The 21,056-nt window shown below is 32.8% G+C and overlaps 1 protein-coding gene across 1 annotated transcript in view; it reads left to right on the top strand.

Moving 5' to 3' along the window:
• The first annotated feature begins 11,853 nt into the window (after positions 1-11,853).
• The window catches only part of LOC141516275 (transmembrane protease serine 11C-like), a 104,785-nt gene continuing 95,582 nt past the window's right edge, over positions 11,854-21,056 (top strand). The window contains exons 1-2 of the mRNA XM_074227448.1: positions 11,854-11,909; positions 18,056-18,171. Of these exons, the coding sequence (XP_074083549.1) occupies positions 11,854-11,909; positions 18,056-18,171 (172 nt within the window). The remainder of the gene's footprint in view (positions 11,910-18,055; positions 18,172-21,056) is intronic.

A 21,056-nucleotide genomic window follows, 5' to 3' on the forward strand; every position in this document is an offset into this window, starting at 1 on the left:
TCTGCATTCCAAGCTCAATACTAATCTGAGAGTCAGTGGAGGTGTTTTCTTTTGAAGGTGAAGGCAATTTTGAATTAAAGTGGTCTCATTCAGTTAACAATAGAAAGTTAGTGCCTTAATCGAGTCACATGACTCACTGGGACTCACTTCCCCAACACCTGTTTTTCCTATTCTGGTTGAAGCTGAGTTAGGGAAGAGCAAAAAGAAAGAAGGTAATAAGGTGACAATTGATAATTATAATATTGTCAAGAGTAGCTAAGCAGTCAGACTTTATACAGAAATTAAAAGGCAGGGCCAGCAGCAAATAAAACATGGTAATGAAAAACAGGTGTGCAACAAATTGAAGGAACTCTTTGCCAAGTCTGAACCTTTATTGTCCACCCCTGCTGCCAGACCCTACACTGTGCTTCTCCTTAGCTCCTTCAGAGGTTGTGGCTTCTGAAGATGATATTTGTCCTTTGTTCTCCCTGTGAAATCAGGGAAGTGATGCCATGCCAAGCACTTGAATTGAATCTGAATGTGGGGGGGTGTGGAACTGTGCTAAATAACCAGTCTCACTTTCTCCTCTGGAGCCATTCAGATTTGAATGAGGACTACAGGAGATAGCTCTGGATGTGAGGCAATTAAGTGATTTAACCAAAGTCACATAGCTAAAAAGTGTCTGAGGTCAAATTTGAACTTAGGTCCCCCAGACTCCAGAGCTGATGCTCTATCTCCATGCCACCAACCTGCTTGTAGTCCTGATTCCAATCCAGTTAGGTTCATAAGTCATTTGACTATAACAAAAGGAAACATTGCATATCAAAAGGGAAAATGACAATTTCAGATTATCAGCTTCATTTGGGAATCATGTTTCACCTGAAATCTTTGTCCATAATGTCATTTCCTTTCTAAGGTAGGAACAATTACACAGAACAGATCTTGTACTCAAAACAAATTCAAAGGCATCCAAAGAACCAAGATTAGAGGTAAATAAAACATGTGTTTGCATAATTCAGTGTTAATTTAAGAAACTATTATGAATTAGACCTCATGAAAATAATTCTAAGAAGTTAAAATGTATGGAGGAACTGACTAAGGGAAAAAGCCAGTTGTATTTTTTCCCTAGATGAGCATGATGAATTTCTTTGAATTCATACTCTGCATTCAGTTGAAGATTTTTTTCTGTAAATTGTCATAAATATTTAAAGTTTAGTTTTTAATTTTTTAAAACTTTATAGTCTTGTTGTACATCTAGCCATATTTCTGAATGAAGAATAATGCCCCTCTTAGTCTTTTTAAAAGTCTCACTAATACAATGAACTTTATTTCTTGAAAAGCTCTCGTCTTTTTACAATTCCTTTCCTGCAACTGTAGAAAAGCTGCTATCATTAAGACTTGTCAAACAAGTTTTAACTGAATATCCCATAACTAATATTTTTAATCCAAATCCATCTTAGAAAACATTCAGTATAATCCAAAATACCCTTGATGTGTTGGTGATTTTAAAAACTACCATGTAGACTGAGAAGAAGCCCTCTCTTGTTATCATCACTATCACTGGATATCCAGGGGGTAAGTTTTGAATTTGTAATTTGTATTTTGCATTGTAATTTGAATTAGTTATAAAGATATCCAGTACTGTGATCTGATTGTTGAATTTTTCTCATCAGTTTGTTTCTAAGATTTCATTAAAGACAATTTTCCAGAACTCTCATAGAAAAAAATGATTTTCATAAAAATAATTTCTTTGTAGAAATATCTTCCCCCCTTTCTCTCCCTCTCCCTCTCTCCCTCTCCCTCTCCCTCTCCCTCTCCCTCTCCCTCTCCCTCTCCCTCTCCCTCTCCCTCTCCCTCTCCCTCTCCCTCTCCCTCTCTCTCTCCCCTACAAAGTATTAGATTTAAAATTTGGCATCATAAAAATATATGCTTTTTAAAGTAAGATTTAGATAATAGGCACAGAAGTATAGCATAAATAATAGAGTAATATAAGGAGGAAGAAAACAAGATCTCAAATTTTTATATCACAAAGTAAAATTTAGGATTGGTATTGCTATAAACAATATAATAATTCTGTTTACTCAAAGGAAATGATTGGATACATATTTTTAGTTGTACATATGTATGTGAATAAAAATGAAAGTGCCAGAACATCATTATATTTTGACATTATCATACTTCAGTTATTTTAACATTCCAGGAAACTGTATGTGGATGGGTTCTGAAAAAAGTTAGGTCCCCTGGAGAACTAAATTATACTTATTTCAAGAGCAACTGGACCTAGATACATAAGAGAGAGAGCATACCTTTAAATAACAGACTTGTGACTCACTTTCAGAAGTCTAGTGAAAACATCATCACATAAACTCACAAAGGGTTTTTTTTTTATAAAATTCCTGGTGCTGTTAATAACCTATGTTGTAGATATTAGGGTACCTACAATAATTTTAAAGAGGTAAGTTTTCTTTTCGTAGCTCCAGGATAATTCACTTTCTCATCCATGGTGGCCATTTTTTGTTGGCAGGGACTAAAACAATAATGCATTGTGTAGAACCATTAACAGCGTCTGAAATTATAAAGCTGACTTTTAAAAGTTGTTGTTTATTTCATACTAACACCTAAATGATTAAAGTTGATGTGCACAAAGATGTTAGGAAGATCCTGTGTATATTGATATACATATACATGCAAACATAATGCAGTTTCATGGAAAATGAAAGTGTCATCTGAAAATGGTATTGAAAAAGGGCAAACAGAATGTTTTTGGTTTTTTGTTTTAGATAAATCTAAGTTTACAAACTTAAGTTAGACAAAGTATGTCCCTTAATAGTGTATCCCAGCATTCCTTTCTGAACAAAAATATATGGAAGACAATGTTATATAATGAAAAGTGTACTAGTCTTCGAATCTGAAAACCATTTATACAAACTCTGCCACTTATTAACTATAGAACTGTTAAGTAACTTAACTATTCTGAATAGTTAACTATTCATATCTTATGTAACTTTTATTTTGTTTTATCTTTTCAATCATTAAATCTTAGTTTTCTCTCTCCCTCCTGCCTCCTTCTCTCCCCTCTTCTAAACCCCTTCCTGGGGAAAAAAAGAAAAAAAGAAAGCTTTTGCAACAAATATGTAGAGCCAAAAAAAAAACTAAATTCCTGCCTTGTCCATGTCCCCAAAATGCCTCAGTTTCCCCTAAGTGGAAAAACACTATATTATTTTCACTTCTTACCTCACATAGATATTGTAAAGAAAGAACTCTGTGACTTTATAGAACTATTATTATAATTCATCAATAAAGCAGGTACTGAATCTTTAATTATGGCATAATTCTAATACCTTCTTCAACTAATTTCATATATAATGTGCAAAAAGTGAGCACAATGATGTTTCTACTATTCTCTTGCTAATGCTGAGAATTAAGAAGTCATTTTCTCATTCCCTCCCTACCAAGTGTTTTTTGCACTGTCTTGATTTTATTTCTTCTAGAAGGTTTTAGCTCCAAGTCAGGATCAATAATCCTTTAGTTACAGTAGAAAGGCAGATATTATAATGCGTCTTTGTTAGTGCTATTTCCATTGATAAAACCATATTTCTTTCTGATTTGGGACCATTTGGCAGTGGCAAGGACATTTGTAGTGGGGACTTTATTTTCTTAGTCTTTTTTTTTCTGGGAAAGTAAGTATATAGATTAGTAACTTGGAAATCTCTTTGACTTTTTTTTTTTGGTTCTAAGAGGTATGAGATTTTTTTATATGCTTTTGTTATCTGTCTCAATTATCTTGAAAATCAATCCCACAATATTGTCACAATTTTTTTTGCCATCAGTAAGTATTGATTATATACATTTGTATTTGATTTAGTTTAGTTGCTTCTCTCATCTTTGTTCTCCTTATACTATTTCTATATAAGTACAACCAAAATTATAGTTTGAGTACAGATGTGTTGGTTCTACTGTCCTTGATAGTGAAAAAAAGTTTATATAAAAAAATTTATAGATATTTTCTTTCATCCTCCTTACTATAGTTTTGCTTCTTATCAAGTATTCTAATTTTTTTTACAAAAATACATTGCTTACACTTCATAAGATTTTGCCAATTAATTTATGTTCTAAACCAGTTTTACCTTTTTCTTCAATTTCTCTCTACTTGTTAAGGAAGTTAGGAGTATGGTAACTAAGGCACTTCTTAGATTCTTTTGTTGTAGGATAGAGATTTGGAGCTATGATTTCATTGGTGTAAGGTGTTCCCAGCAGCAGAAAATTCATTTTTCAAGGCAGGTCTGCACCTGATTTGCAACAGATAGTCTTAGAGAATTGTCTAGGGCACTATTATTTTAATGATACACCATATTTTTCATTTAAAAATTTCTGCTATCCTTTTCATAATTTTTACCATTACTCCTAAAAAATAAGTTGTCTAACTACATGATAGATGTTTCAAAAGTGACTCACACACTAAATTACAAGTTATATTAAAATATAGTTAATTCTTCTTTTTTGTAATATTACTTGATGTTCACCATATGTATTACCTTATAATTATATTCTCAAAGAAACTATTCATTATATATAGATGTGAAGTTTCTATGTAGTACTCTTTTGAGAATATACCTTATCCCTGATTAATATTTTCTAAAAATTTTTGTCATCAATGTTTATCCTCAACTGATGTTATCAAGTATCAAAATATGTTACCACATACAATCAAATGCCAAACTTTTCCATTTCTACCTCCACATTTCTCATACTCTACCCCTTTCTCTATACTCAAAGTAACCATCTTAGTTCAGACTTTCATCACCTGTGGCCATGATTAATGCATTTGGTCTCCCTGCCACATTACTTCAATCCATCCTCCATAACATCATTCCTTAAGTTCAGGCCACTTTCTGGCTCAACTAATTCCAGTGTACCTATTATTATTCTGGAATCAAACTTAAATACCTCTGTTTCCTTTTTAAAGTTTATAACAAAGTTGCCTCAACCTATCTTCCCAGCATCTCATATATTACTCCACCTCGTATATAGAGACAAACTTGCCTCTCTTTCTTCATATATAATAATAGGATATCCTTTAATTATTTCATTGCATTGGCTATCCACCTAAACCTTTCCTCATCACTGCGGTATAGAATCTGTTTTCCTTTTAAGAAACATCATCTTTGAGAAGCTTTTCTTGATATTCTTAACTATTATTGACCTCTCCCTCAAACTATCTTGGATTTAACTATTTTATATTTATTTTCATTTACTCTCCTTATATTTATTCTGTTATATTTTCACACATCCTAGTTATCACCCTCATTACAGATTATTTCATTCATTCTGTTTCTCCAGAGGCTTGTATAGGATCCCCAGAGCCTGACATTTAAAAGGTGCTTAAGAAATAGTTAACTGGTTGATTTACTCTGTAATATCTCATTGATTCTGTAGAATTTCTCTACCTCTCCATCCTTTGCAGGAAATGTCACAGTAAAATTAATTTTATAGTGGTTTTTTGTTCTTTTTTCAATTCTTAGTGTAAGTACCTTAATACAAGTTCCATGTAAATGCTCTTTGAAATAATGCTTCTTGTTAATTTTGAGTTCACAATAAAACAAAATTAATCAATAACTTTTTTTGCTTTTCCAAGAAAATCTGTGAACCATCCATCCTCTGGGCTACAAACTCCTGGCATTCAAAGCAAGAACATCAAGACTGATATAATTTAGCTCCTCCAGTAAAATGCCCCTTTTGGTGACCATTGTACAAGTATCTCACATTTAGAGTTTTAACAGCTAAACTAAAGATAGCCTAAAACCCAGATGATCTTTAAGACTCTGCTTCTTTTTTCTACCACTCTCCTACATTCACTGGAGAAAAAAGAAAAGGTTTATAATAGATCTAAGAATTATTTTGTCAGCTAAATGGCAAGATATCAGGTCTGGAGTAAGGAAGACCTAAGTTCAAATCTGGCTTCACACACTTACCAGAGATATATCCTTGAATAAGTCATATAACCTCTGTCTACCTCAGTTTCCTTTTTATTTAGGTTTTTGCAAGGCAAATGGGGTTAAGTGGCTTTGCCTAAGGCCACACAGCTAGGTAATTAAGTGTCTGAGACCGGATTTGAACCCAGATACTCCTGACTCCAAGGCCGGTGCTTTATCCACTATGCCACCTAGCTGCCCCCCTCTACCTCAGTTTCTTCATCAGTAGTAGTAGTAGTAGTAGTAGTAGTAGTAGTAGTAGTAGTAGTAGTAACAACTCCTATTGCTGTGAGGATCAAATTTGTACAGATAATATTTGTAAAGTGCTTAAACATTATCTGACACATTGTAAACGTTATAGAAATGATAGTTATCATCATAAGCAACATTATCTTTTTGTTTCATGGTTGAGGAGTTCAACAGCAACTGATCAGACTCTGTTTTGATGAGCCTCTCTGTACTTATTTATTGTCTAGGTCTGTCCTCAAAAAGCAAGTTCAGTTTGCTTAGCAATTTAAGGAAAGTCTCTTTAAAAGTTTCTCCAAAGAAATAGAAGTATTGCCAAATAGGAGTTCCCAAAGATTCTTACTATCAGAAATCATGGAATTTAAGTTTTTTGACCCTGAAACTCTGTTCTTGTTCTGATTATTGGTTGCCTTGGGTAACTACCTGCAAACATATTTCACTTTCAATGGCCATTTTCACTCTAGCCACCTTTCTAAGAGGTACATGCTCATTGCAACCTGTTCCTAATCACTTCATCCAGCACCATTTTCCATAATTAAATTTGAATCAGTCATTATTCTTGAAAAGGGTCTGTCAGTCTACTCCCCCATAGCTCCACTCAATGTCTCTAACTTTCCAAACAAAACACCCCTGCCTGACTGCCATTCCTCTTTATGTGCTGAAATCAGCTTTTTTTGCTGCTGTTGGTCTTTTTTTAGGTTTTTCAAGGCAAATGGGGTTAAGTGGCTTGCCCAAGACCACACAGCTAGGTAATTATTAAGTGTCTGAGATCGGATTTGAACCCAGGTACTCCTGACTCCAAGGCCGGTGCTTTATCCACCACAACACCTAGCCGCCCCTGAAATCAGCTTTAACCAGCAAATTGTTAAATTATTTAGGTAAGAGTTTACAACTGGGAAACTGGAAAATACTACAAACTAGAGCTTGATTTATTGTTGATTGAATTTTAGATTTAAGAAAGTGATAGTTAAAATCTTAGTAATAAGTATATTGCTGCTGTTTTTTAAACCTGTGGTTAAACATTTATCAGCCCTTCATTGTTTTTTTTTTTAGAACAAAGACAAGAAATTTGCCTTTGTATTTTTATTTCCAAGGCTTACATGTTGCTTGGGATATAGTAAGTCTTTAATAAATGAATTTTTAATTTAGTCAGGTGTCTGCTATATTGTTGAACAGTGCAAATTGTTATAAAGTTATTTCTTATATGGAGCTGAAAGCAGATTCTCTGTTATTTCCCATCAGTTCCTACCAACGTTATTGGCTTTAATAATATGAATGATTGTTATATCTCAGAGTGTGAATCTGGACTCAAAGACTCTGGGGATTAAATCCTGGACCCGCTACTTAGTATTTGTGTACCTTTAGACACACAACCTCAGATGAGGTTCCTCATTTCCTCATCTATAAAATGTAGGAGTTGGACTGAATAACTTTTATGTTTCTTTCTAGCTCTAAATCCATGTCTGTATTATTTTATGATAACTACCATTTTCCCCTCAGTCTGCTCTTAGCCCATTCTTTTGTTTATTCCCCATATTGTTTATAGAATGCTCATTCCATTATTATCTTGGTCATACTTCAATAGCTCATTACTATTCCTCTTAAAATTCAGTGCTAAGATTTGGGCAAACTAATAGAGGTTTCCTGATTATAAGAGAATGCAATGGAGACATTACTTCCTATGGTTTGGTTCTAGACTTATTCAGTCAAGCTTATGATTGCCTTTTTAATATTCTTATTATGCTAGCAGCTTATTTTAAAGTCATGGTCAACTAAAATTCCCAGATATTTTTTACATGAACTACTAAGCTTAAATTTCTTAATCAAGAATTTTCTTTGTATTATACTGCATCTGATTTTTAAACCCATTTCAGACTTAGAATATCATTTATTTATTAAATATTCTACACACTGCACTTAGGTACAGTGTGCACTTGAGATACAAAGACAAAATCACAATAGCTCCTGCATTCAAAGAATTTAAATTCTACAGGAAATAATAGGGAGTATAGACCAGAATGCATATAACATATATATATATATATATATATATATATATATATATATATAGAGAGAGAGAGAGAGAGAGAGAGAGAGAGAGAGAGAGAGAGAGAGAGAATAAATAAAAGGTAACTTTAGAAGGAAGAGAACATTAAGAAATGGGAGATGAGGGAAGAGCGCATGGAAGCAGCAACAGTTCCGGAGAGATGGAGATAAGAAATATAGAATTTAAACTAAATTTAAACTAAAATATAGAATTTAAACTAAAACTTAAAGTGGAGGCATAAGGAATAGTTTGTGCAGATACTTGGAAATTTGGGATGGGGTTTCAAGTTTGCAGAATAGTTAGTAGTACTTGGAAGTTAGAACATAGAAAGAAGAGTAAGGTGAAAAAAAAGTTAGCTAGAAAGCCTTAAAAACCAGTCTGGACTTGTTAGTCAGACAGTCAATAAATACTTTTTAACTCACACTTAACTATATGACAGATAACTGTGCAAAGCACTGAAAATACAAAGAAAAGTAACAAAATTCTCCCTGGTTTTTAGCATCTCATATTCCAATGGAGGAAACAACATGGACATAATCTCTCTTGGACAACCATTAAGGAAGCTTGACACTACCATAATTAATTAAGTCTAATGTATTTGGTACCAGATTCCCTTGTGTGGTCCAGCCCTTTGTAGCAAACACACATTCAGAATGCAACACAAATTATCTTTATCTGAAAACAAGACCACTTATCAGACAGAAAATAAACAAGGTTTAAAAAGAGCAGGATACTCTAAAGGGTCACAAAGTTTATTAGCCAGATAGTGATGAGGGAAGGGACAGTTCACGTCCAACAGCAAGGCAAGTAGGAACATCTAGCAAATTCTACTAAAGTAGATCACTCCTTAAGTGGTCAGTGAAATGGACAATTCCCCAAACACTCATGATTATGCTGAATTTGGGTAGCAGCTGAATACTACAGGAAACCAGGAAAGATAAGAGACAGAGGGAAAGAGAAAAAAATAAAGGTTTTTAGTTAGTGTGCAGTGGCGGGTATTATGTGTAAGAAACCGCAAGTAGGCCAGAGAGGTAGGATCTAAAGTCTAGGAGGAAAAGAATGCTTAAGAATTTAGGAAAAGGAGGGAGGTCAAGTTGTAAAGGACTTTAAATGTCAAATAAGGGGTTTTATATTTAATTCTGAAGATAGATCACTAGATTATATTAAGTGAGAGGGGAATCAGACTCTGGGATTAAATCCTGATCTTCCTGTTACTTACTATTTGTGTGCCTGTAGACATACAACCTCAGATGATGTTCCTCATTCCCTCATCTATAAAATGTAGGAGTTAGACTAAATAATCTCTATGTTTCTTTCTAGCTCTAAATCCATGTCTATATTATTCTATGATACACAACTAGATGTGTACTTAAAGAAAATCACTTTGGCAACTGAGTTGAAGCTAGGTTAGAGAAGGAGAGAATTGAATCAGCGAGACCAATTAGAATGTTTCCATAATCCAGATAAGAGGTAATATGTGCCATACTAGAAGATGCTGGAGTAGAAAAAAGGATATATAGAAGAGATGTTGTGAAAGCTGAAATGACAAGATCTGATAACAGATTGGACAAAAAGCAAGTGCAGATGGGAATTTGACGATAACATCAAGATTGTCAGTCTGGGTAACTAGTAAACTGGTGATACTTTCAACAGTAAGAGGATAGTTTGGAAGTAGGAAGAGTTTGAGTGAGTTCTGTTTTGGACATGTTGAATTTGAGATGCCTATAGGACATCATGTTTGAGATGTTTAAAAGGTGGTTCAAGATTGGAGATCGGGAAAGAAAATAGTGCTGGATCCATAAAACATTGGAGAATAACTGAAAACTGTTGAGCAGAGAAATATCTGAGATTACTTTGTGAACCATAGGGACACTGTCATATATAGTAGGTACTTAATAAATACTTGTTAATTGACTAAAATGAATGACAACATGGCACCTTTAGAATCTGGTAATTTAGATATTTTTGTTTCTATTACAGCCACTATTCATTCTAGCCTATCAAGACTAACTAGAGCTCTTTCCAAGGATTTATAAAGCTCAAAGTATATAGATTGTTATAATGGGTTGAATGAGATATAAGAATTTTAAAAATAAGTGGGGTTGTGAGTTTAAGTGAAATTCCATAACTATAGAAAAAATCATTTCAGAACAATTTGATTCTACATGAATTTAGTTGATGCCTATTATATGTGTATGTGTATGTGTATATGTGTGTGTGTGTATTTTCTACACCAAAACCTCCCTCCGACAATGAAATAACAGGTTTGCATAGTGTTCTAGATTTTTGAAGATGCAAAAGAAAAACAGTTCTCAGATTCTGTGGGAACTTACAATCAAAGATAAAACCTATCGACACAAAATAATTTTATAACAACAAAAAGTTGTATATGATTAACGAACGAAGTGAGTGAATAAGAGGAATTCAAGGAAACAGGAAATCAATATGGACCTAGTTAATTGGGGAAAGTCTCAAAAAGAGATGGAATTTGAAATGGTCCTAGATCTGGATAAATGGAAAGGAGCAAAAGGGAAGACTTGGAATTTTAAGTGAGCCTGGAAATATAAATTCAAGAGAGGTTAATTGAATAAAAGTTAACAGTATCTTACACAGTGAAAACAAAAGCAATAATTACCCTTTCCCTAATCTTAATTTCTTTTTGGTCTGTTTTCCTCCCCATCCACACTTGTGTGGAAGGAGTATAAGTGGATTACTACTTCTATTAGACCAGCCAACAGAGAAGACTCTCACCGTTTAAAGCAATGGATGGGTATTTCCCCCATCCCCACAAGTCCTTCCTTTAAGACACAAACTACATTCTTTTTTAGCACCTCCTCAAGCTCTTAGTAAATTATCCCAGCTCAAGCTCCCTAAGGATATATGCGTGTATTTGTGTATGTGTGTGTGTGTGCGCACGTGCATGTGTGTCCTTGTAGTCATATTCACCAAACTGGCTACCAAAAACCAGGGTATTGAACAAAAGATAGAAAATTACCGATATACTTAAGGTACTTTTAAAAATATGTGCAACTGAATTTCATTGAACTCTTTACTAAACACAAGAATTAAGACAAAAGCAACATTTTAAAGAAGGTTCAAAGTGACACAGAAAGTGAAGGAAGAGAAAGATTTGGGAGGCACTCAAATTTGAATGGGAAATCAAGAATGGAAGAGAATAGCATTCTGAACAAGGCAAAGAAGTAGACTGGAAAGTGTGAAGAACAGAAATGTCAAGATGAAGCTAGCTCTTCAAATTCATCTAAATCTTAAAAGAAGCTTCATTATTTTTGGAAACAGGAAGAAGTTGACTGTGATTTTCAAAGTTGATGATCCTGGTTCATTCCACATAAAATCTCAGAATTTTAAATTTTGCCTCCAGTCTTTTTTTTCATACAATCATTTATTATTTATGGAGTGACATAACAGCACTTGGTATTTTACTAATATAAAATTAATTAGTTAATGTTAGGAATGAACTTTGAAGATGAAAAGTCATATAAATGCTAAGCAGCTATATTATTATCGTTACTATAAAACACATAAAAGACACAAGACCTTGCAAGCTAAATAGGACAAAGATGAGAGTATGGTAAAGTATAGATGAGGATGATGGCAAAGGGACAACTTCAGCGGCAAGAACAACCATGGAACATTTTGCAAAACAGGTAACTTTTCATGAGAGTTGCAAAAGGAGGATTGATGGAACTGATTTCTTTTGTTTTTATAAAAAAATTACAGGAGAGATGGGAAATTCATGACAAATCATAAATATATAATTTGGAATATCTTTAAGGTTTTTTTTGCATTTTAGATTTCAGCCTTTTTTTCTGACTGTCTCCCATTTCTGGAATGTCTCCCATTTCCCTCTTCTGCTCCTACTACTGATCACTTTGACTTCTTGAAAGCAAAATTTAATTCTCCTTCTGTAGGAAGTCTTCCCAAACCCCTCTTATTTCTAGTGACTTTCTTTTGTTAATTATTTCCTATTTATCCTCCATATTTATAGCTTGCTTTTTATATATTTGTGTGCTTCCCCATTAAACTGTGAGATTCTTGAAAGAACTGTTTTTGTCTCTTTTTGAATCTCCAGGATTTAGCACACAGTAGGTACTTAATGAATAAAAGTATTTCTACCACTTTAGAATGATGGCTGAAACAGAAATCTGTATATTAGCATTTAGATTAAAACATTGTTATATAAGGATACTGAAGATCATATTATTGGAAAGTAATGTATAAATAGATATATGGCAAACAGATGAACAAATTCATGGGTCTTATAAGTTCACATTTAACTTAGAAGGAAAAATAAGGTTTAAGATTGGTCCATTTACTTTTTTAAAAAATATTGATAAGCTGTTTAATTTGTATTGAAATTGAAGACAAAGGATATTTTTCATTCCCACAGAAATTCTATGTTGCTGATAGAGCATTTTTGTCTGAGAATCAAGGGGATATGATAAGAGTTTCTTTGGAAACGAAACTATATAAGATAATGACTTCTAAGCTAGACAATTCCCACTTGCTTATAAGAAGGGAAAGCTCAGAAGCTCTTTTTTTCCACCCTAGAAAACAAGAAATTTAAGGTAGTGCTTTTTCCGGTTTGATATATTGTTTTAGAGAAGTTGGATAGTACTTGAGGTTGAGAAGAGAATATCTTTGACAGGGAACCTTAGGTAACCTTCTAAGGTCTTCTCAGGAGTTAAATAATTTGTATACTTGCAAGCAAATTGGGATATTAGGCATCACTTTCTAATTTAATGGGTCTGACTCTGATTAGAGTAGATTTTATTTAAAGACAAACATTGAGTATGCTTCATAAACTGTGAAATTTTATACATATATATGTATGTATATAAATTTAAGCTATTCTTTCAGTCATCTCTTTGATTCTAAACAGCTCATAGTTCAATACTGACTTCACCCCATAAAATTAATTTGACTTTTAAATACAAGATAGTATTGTGATTTTGTTTCTGACCAACCTGAAAATAATTCTCTAGTGTTATTTTCTTATAGCATGCAAATTGCATTAATAGAAAATGATAAAGTAAAGCAGGAAACAAAAAAATCAAACCATATCTGACACCCTCCATCCCTAAACCCAGAAATGGTCTTGAAGATCTTTCCTCAATTTACAGATAAGTCAACTGAGGTCCCAGAGGAGAAAAAGATCTGTGCAAGGCCATCCAGGAGTAATCTTAACATGATAATTGAACTCAGGACTCCATAATTGTGTTCATTTTGACTAGACTACACTATAAAATTAAAATTAACAGTCTGAAACAGTTCATTTTGTTGCTCATTTACAATTCTCTTAGATCATTGTTCTAGATGTCAGAGAATAAAAACCCTCTTGACATTATACTTCTTCATAAATTAGAAATTTCAATAATGTTATCAACCATTTAAAGTTGCTTTATTTTTCCTTCTGGTATTTAAGAAGTTGATTTTTATTTTGAGGTATGTCATAAATATTTATTTTTACTTTTAATAATTCTCCACTTTTAAAGACTGTATCTTTCTCAAATAGAAAAAGCATTTAGTTCATTAGATACATTCCTGTACTGTGCTAAGAATAAAGGGGATAACTTCAACTCCTTTAATATTAAACATCTACTAGGCACTCTAATACAAAGATTTAAAAAGATGGTAGTTTTTTTCTTTGTTATTATGGATGACTGAGAGGAGAAAGAATAAAATGGAAATGTGGGTAATAAAAAATTATATCAATAAAATATATCTCAGAAAAATATGTACTTCAAGTCCTAAAGTACTTCTGGTGTAGGGATAATAGATAATAGGCATGGGATAATAGAAACTGTCATATGTATAGAAGAATAAAATTGTCCAAGGAGGTATAAAGAGGTACAAAATGATCTAGATGGAAACCTTCATGGAGGGCCTTAATTTTCAAGAGTCTAAAGGAGCATTCTAGTCTCAATTCACCATTTTGTAGAGAAGGCATTGATTTAGTTTTGTTTTTATATCCCCAGTATCTAACAGTATATCTAGTAGGCACTTAAATGTTTGTATAATTGAATCGATCATCACAACATCACCAAAATGTCATGCTGAGAATGTTCTTGACTATGTTGCACTTTTTATATCTTTCCTATCAATGTTAACATATTTTCTTGAAATTTCCTATTCAATAATGCACATTATAACAAATTATCTAAAACTATGAGTCTCCCAAAGAAATCACTACTTCTGGATGTGGGGTCAAGATGACAGAGTAGAGAAAGCCCTCAGCTGAATTCTCTCAATATTTCCCTCAAAAGAACTTTATAATAATGTTTCAAATCAAATTCTGGAATGGCAGAGTTTGAAAATGCGACTTAATAAGACAGTCTTCCAGTCCAAAACAACTTGGGAAGTCAAAAAGAAAACTGTGATATGGGGTTGTGGACTACAAGCAAACCTCAAAAGAAAAACAAATGTGAACTAAACAGAAACTCAACAAAAATTCATGGAAGTGCTAAAAAATTATTTTCAAATTCAGAGTGGCAGAGGGAAAAAATGGATAAAAATTGTGTTAAAGGAAGAAAATAATGAATTGAAAAGTAATAGTTTAATAAAAGAGACCCCAAAATGCTAAAGAAAATACTTATAAATGGAATTAGAAAATGGAAAGAAAGGTACAAAAATTGACTGACAAAAATAATTTCTTAAAAAAAGCATAACTGGTCAAAGAGAAAAAGAGTTTCAAAAGCACACCAAAGAAAATAATTGCTTAAAAATTAGAACTGAGTAAGTGGAAGCTAATGACTATAAAAACATCAAAAAATTTTTTAAAAATCAAAAGAATGAAAAAATAAAAAAGAATGTGAAATATCTCATTTAAAAAAAACTACTGACCTAGACAAAACCTTTGAGAAAATAAAACATTCATTCCTATTTATAAAAAAAAAAAAACACAAGAAACCATAGGAATAGATAGCAATTTTTTTAAATGTTAAGTTGTTCTTACTGCTATCTTTGTTTCTGAGTCTTCATGATTCAATTTGGGTTTTTCCTGATTAATATACTAGAGGTGCTTGTCATCTCATTCTCCTGTCCATTTTATAGATAAGAAAACTGAGGCAAATAAGGATATGTGACTTGCCCAGGATCACACTGCTTGTAAGTGTCTGAAATTGGGTTTGAATTCATGTCTTCCCCAACTCCAGAGCTGGTATTTAATCTACTATGCCACCTAGTTCCCCCTTAAAATTATAAGTAACATGTGTGTGTGTGTGTGTGTGTGTGTGTGTGTGTGTGTGTGTGTGTGTACAAAGCCATCAGGAAACATCTATAACAGGAATATATATGCTAGAAGCCTTTCTAATAAGATTAGGAGTAAAATAAGGATGTCCATTATTACCATTATCATATATTATACTATGATGCTACTTATAGAAATAAGACAATTTATTGAAGGAATAAAAGTAGGCAATGAGGAAACAAAGCTATCACTCTGCAGATGATATGATGATATGGTTGGAGAATTCTAGAGAATCGATTAAAAATACTAATTAATTGTTAACTAATTAATTTTAACTTCTTTGACTATTGAAAAGTGTACTGTTCAAGATATGCTTACACCTAATGATTATATTTCTAAAATTAATCTATTAAGGATAGTGAAAGTTCTATAAATGAGATAACAGAGAACTAGTTGGAGGAACAGGAGATATTTCATGATTAGGAATTGAAGGGCAAATAGAAAAGAAATTAGGCTTGTTATGAAGAGGGAAGAAAGGTACAAGTTAACAATTTTAGCAAACTTGCAGGATATAAAATAAATTCATATAAGTCATAATCATTTCTATATACTACCAAACAAAACCAAGCAAGAAGAGAAATTACATTTAAAATAACTGTTTAAAAAGAAAAAATCCTTGGTACCTGCCAGGACAAACCCAGATTCTATATATACACAATTACAAAACAATTTTTAGATGGATAAAGACAGATTTAATCAACTGAAAAATGCCCATTGCTCATGGATAGTTTGAGCTAATATAAAAATAATTATTATGAGGTAATTTATTTATGCATACCATAATAATCAAACCTTCAGTTCAGTTCATTTTTCATTCTTGTTCAACAATTTGTGATCCTATTTGGGATTTTCTTGACAAAGATACTAGAGTGGTTTGTCATTTCTTTCTCTTTTTTTACAGATGAGGAAACTGAGGCAAGCATGGTTAAGTAATTTGTCCAAGGTCACATGGTTAATAAGTGTCTGAGGTCAAATTTGAACTCAGAAACTCCAGGTCCAGAACTCTATCCACCATGCCATCAAGCTGCCCTATCAATCAAATTACCAAAAAATTATTTTACAGACAGAAAATAAAAATAAATTATCTTGAAGAACAAAAGTCAAGATTATCAAAGGAATTAATGAAAAAAGAGTGTGAAGGGGCAACCTCACAGTTCCAGATTTCAAATTATATTACAAAGTGATAAATCATCAAAATATTCTAATGCTGGCTAAAAAATAGAATGGTAGATCAACAGAATAGATTGGCTACACAATTTAATGGTAGGAAATGACTTTAGTCATTTGATAAACCCAAATATCCAAGGTTTGGTTGTAAAAACTTAACATTTAACAAAAATTGCTGGGAAAACTGGAAATCCATTTGGCAGAATCTAGGCACAGACTAACATCTCACACATCTTCCCATGCAAAATCAATATCAAATTGCTTGCCTTCTCAAGAAAGGGGGAGGATATGAAAGAGAGAAAAAATTCAAAACTCAAATTTTTTTTAAAATTAACATTAAAAAAATTTTGCATGTAATCAGAAAATTCTTAATGAAATCAAATAAAAACTTTTTTTTAAAAAAAGAAATTCCAACTAACTTAGAAACAGAAGGCCCTGAAGCAATCTATTGGTCCATACCTAAGCAGGAATCTACTTTTGCAATTTCCCTGGAAAGTAGTTATCTACTTTTCCCTCAAAGACTTTCAATGATGAAAAATTTGCAACCTATTAAGAGAGCCCATTCTATGACTGACCAGCTCTAAATGTTAGGAAGCAAATCTAAATCTTATTAAAACAGAAATATTTCAATTTCTTCCCTCTTCAAAACAAGCCTAATTTCTTTTCTATTTGCCTTTCAATTCCCAATGGTGAAATATCTCCTATTCCTCCAACTAGTTCTCTGTTATCTCATTTATAGAATTTTCACTATCCTTAATAGATTAATTTTAGAAATATAATCATTAGGTGCAAGCATATCTTGAACAGTACACTTTTCAATAGTCAAAGAAGTTAAAATTAAAAGCCTAGAGTCCAGATTGGAGACTGTAACAATGGTCCAGATAAGAGGCAATAAAATCCAATTAAAGGGGGTAGATTTGTGATTTCTTTAAAAAGGGATACTTGTCTGAGGGTTGAAGAAAGAATTAAATTGGACTGGATGAGAATAAGTTTTCTTTGTATTGTATTTTAATATCACAGAGGATCTCTGTGGATATCCCCTCTATCATTGCATACCACAACCCATCTATTATATTCATATTCATATTGTAAAGACCAAAGTCAAAATAGCAATATAACCCTGCTTGCTAGAGGTCAAATTCCTTTGAATATTTTACCATTGTACAATAATACTCAGGACTACCTATCCTAACTAAATATCTTATTCCACTTCTTGGGCATATGTCCTCTGGTTTTCAAGTACACTCATCCACTGACTACACAGTTAAAATTATATGTGAAAAGGAATAAGCCTTTATTCTAAATATCAAAATTCATATTTAATCATTGGAGATCATTTGCTTACACTCATGAGTTTTTTTTATCCCTTTTGCACAGGACAGAGTCAGACACAAATATGAAACTCACAAGATCAGGGAAAATCGCTTTGATTATCTTGGTGGTCATAATTGTTGCAGCAGCCATTGGAGTCATTGTTTACTTTGTGGTCTATGGTGAGTGTCCATTGTATCAAACCTCATACTCCCATGGGTTTACTCTAATTCTCAGATTTGGAGGGATATTATGTTAAGGATATATTTCGTGGATATTTTATTTCTATATTTGAAATTTCTAAACTTTTATCACAGGCCCTTAAAAGAAGTTAGAAACTTTGAAAAATGTGGGAGGGAAAGGAAGTTGACGTGATTAATTTGAGCAGAGTTATGCTATCAGTTTTGTCCTCCAGAAGTCTTCCATTAATTTGACATATATTTAACAATTTAATCAATTCAAGGCACTGTGCTAGGTACTAGGGAAATACAAATAAAAATTAAAATCAATTATCACATACATATGGCATTCACATTCTAAGACATGTACAAAATAACCATATTGGAAGGAAGAATGGAAAATACTATTAGGAGGTATATAAAATTTAGTAGGAAATCAGAGATAAATAAATAAGATTACTTCTAGCTGGAAAAATTAAAGAAAGTTTCCACTGAGAATTACAAAATCAAAATTTGAGATGGAAGAAACCTCAGGGACTATCTAGTCAAAGAGGTTAAATCATTGAAGAATGAATTCAACTTGGATCAAATTACTAACTTATTATGTGCATTGGGGATATAAAGAAAAAGAAAAAACAGTTCCTGCCCTCAAGGAACTTTCATTTTAATGGAAACAACACAGACATGTATGTATATATGCACACATGTGTGTATCTGTGTGTGAATTTGTACAAAATACAATGAAAGGAAGTTAGTAGTGGGAAAAAGTCTGGAAAGGTAAATCGAAGATAAATAAAGACCTTGATTTTTTTATCACTCAGAAGCAAGCTTCAAGGATTTGCTTTTTTTTTATTTTCCTTGTTCTGATAATTTTTTCAATATGTTTGAAGTTTGCAACTTTTCAAAGACTCCCCTATAAACAAGCAAAAAGTGGGATAGAAAAAACTAGCTATTTAATATTCTGTTTTATAGATCTTCCCAAATTGAGGAAAGAGGGGGAAGTATCATATATAGACAAGTGACAAATATAGAAGTTGGCTTTTTAGTTATAATAACCTGCGTTATGCTGGTATATGTTTAATAATAGGGGGAAGAAGATTACTCAATTACACATTTTTAGGCTTAATTTTCATTATTAACAACATAACAAGAAATCAAGACCTGGTTTGAAGCTTTGTTGATTTCTATTATGAAAATGCTCAATAAGCTTATGGGTTCTGTTTGGAGTTAGGCTCAGTATACCTCTGAAACCACTTCACATTTATATATCACTTAGTGTTTGCAAATACATAAATAAATAAATATATGCATATTTGTGTGTATGCAGATATACACAGATATATGTCATAATAGATACTTAATAAACCTTGTTAATTGCTTGAACCCAGAATAGCATTTAATCAAATTGAGAAATGCATAAATGCTGTTAAAAAAAATTTTTTTTTTAAAAATGAAGTTCAGGTGCTCCTAAATGGTACAGTGTTTAGAATGCCAGCCCTGAAATCAGTAGGACTTGAGTTCAAATCTGACATCAGACCCTTAATAATTACCTGTTAGATCTTGACTAAAAAAATAAAAATTTAAGTCATATATTATTTCAAAGTTTTTATCATGAGTCAATTATTAAATACAGTCAGTAGATCAACTCCATATTACACACACACACACACACACACACACACACACACACACACACAAACTTTGTAGGCTAACTCTCAGTAAAATCCAACTTTCCACCCATATATGACTTTCTTTCTACCAGAGTTCATGTCAGTCAAATAGGCAATAACATTTGTTATTGAGAGAAATAACCCTGTGCATAACGAGGAATATTTATTTTTGGAGGGAGCACATGGAAGTGGGCGGGGCAAGTCACACCATGTACTTGTTCTCCACCTCCATATTTTATATAATTGAAATCAAATTACAGGTAACATCAGGGTTATTTTGGAAAAGAAAATAAGTGGAACAAGGCAAGGACAATTCCACCCACTTGACATCCTAGAAAGATATTCTTAGTTGGACACTCCTCTTTTGGATGACACAAACTCAGTACCAATACTTGCAGTTTTATGACTTTTACATAAAAACACCAGGGCTTTCTGGTTCTCCATTACCAACCATGATCTTAGAATTAGAATTCTATATTACATTTATATGCATACCTACTGTTTCCCATGATAGAATGCAACTTTCTCAAGAGTAGACATTTCTTTTTAAAATATAATCTAGCTGTTGGCATCGTCACACAACTGAAATTGTTCTCTACAAGATTATCAATAATCTCTTAATTAATTAATTTGAAATTTTAGCAGTACTCATCTTTCTTGACAAATCTGATGCATATGTTATTGTCAACCACTTTCTCTTTGTTTATGCTGTCTTATCTCTGGTCATTACTGACATTATTGTCTCCTTGTTCTCCTCTATTTAATAGCTCATTTTCAGTGTCCTTTGTTGGTTCATAATCCAGTTCATTATCCTCCTAAATGATAGTTCTCTAAAGTTCTGTTCTTCTCTCCCCACATTCTCTCTGGTGCAAGGGGTTGCTGAGCCCTCTTTAGGGTAGCTTAGATACCTTTGCTGTTCATCTAATTCACTCAACCCTTTTACTAGTAGCTCCAAGAAATTCTAGCATGCCCAATGCCCACACCCTGCTAAACCATCTAGGCAGATTGACCTTATTGATGATAACTTACAGATCTTAAAATTATCAGTGAGTTAGGGGGTTGCCTACCCCAAGCATGTGAAGACTTTCCTGGGTGGAATGCTGCTGAAGTTGTGGAATCCTTAGACTTTGCCAGACATAAAAGGTGTAAGGATCAGTCATTGCATCCCAGGTCATCACCAAGTCATCTAGACTTTTGTCAATGACTCAGGAATAGAGA

The sequence above is a fragment of the Macrotis lagotis genome, chromosome 3 (assembly GCF_037893015.1).
Source record: "Macrotis lagotis isolate mMagLag1 chromosome 3, bilby.v1.9.chrom.fasta, whole genome shotgun sequence".
Lineage (NCBI taxonomy): Eukaryota > Metazoa > Chordata > Mammalia > Peramelemorphia > Peramelidae > Macrotis > Macrotis lagotis.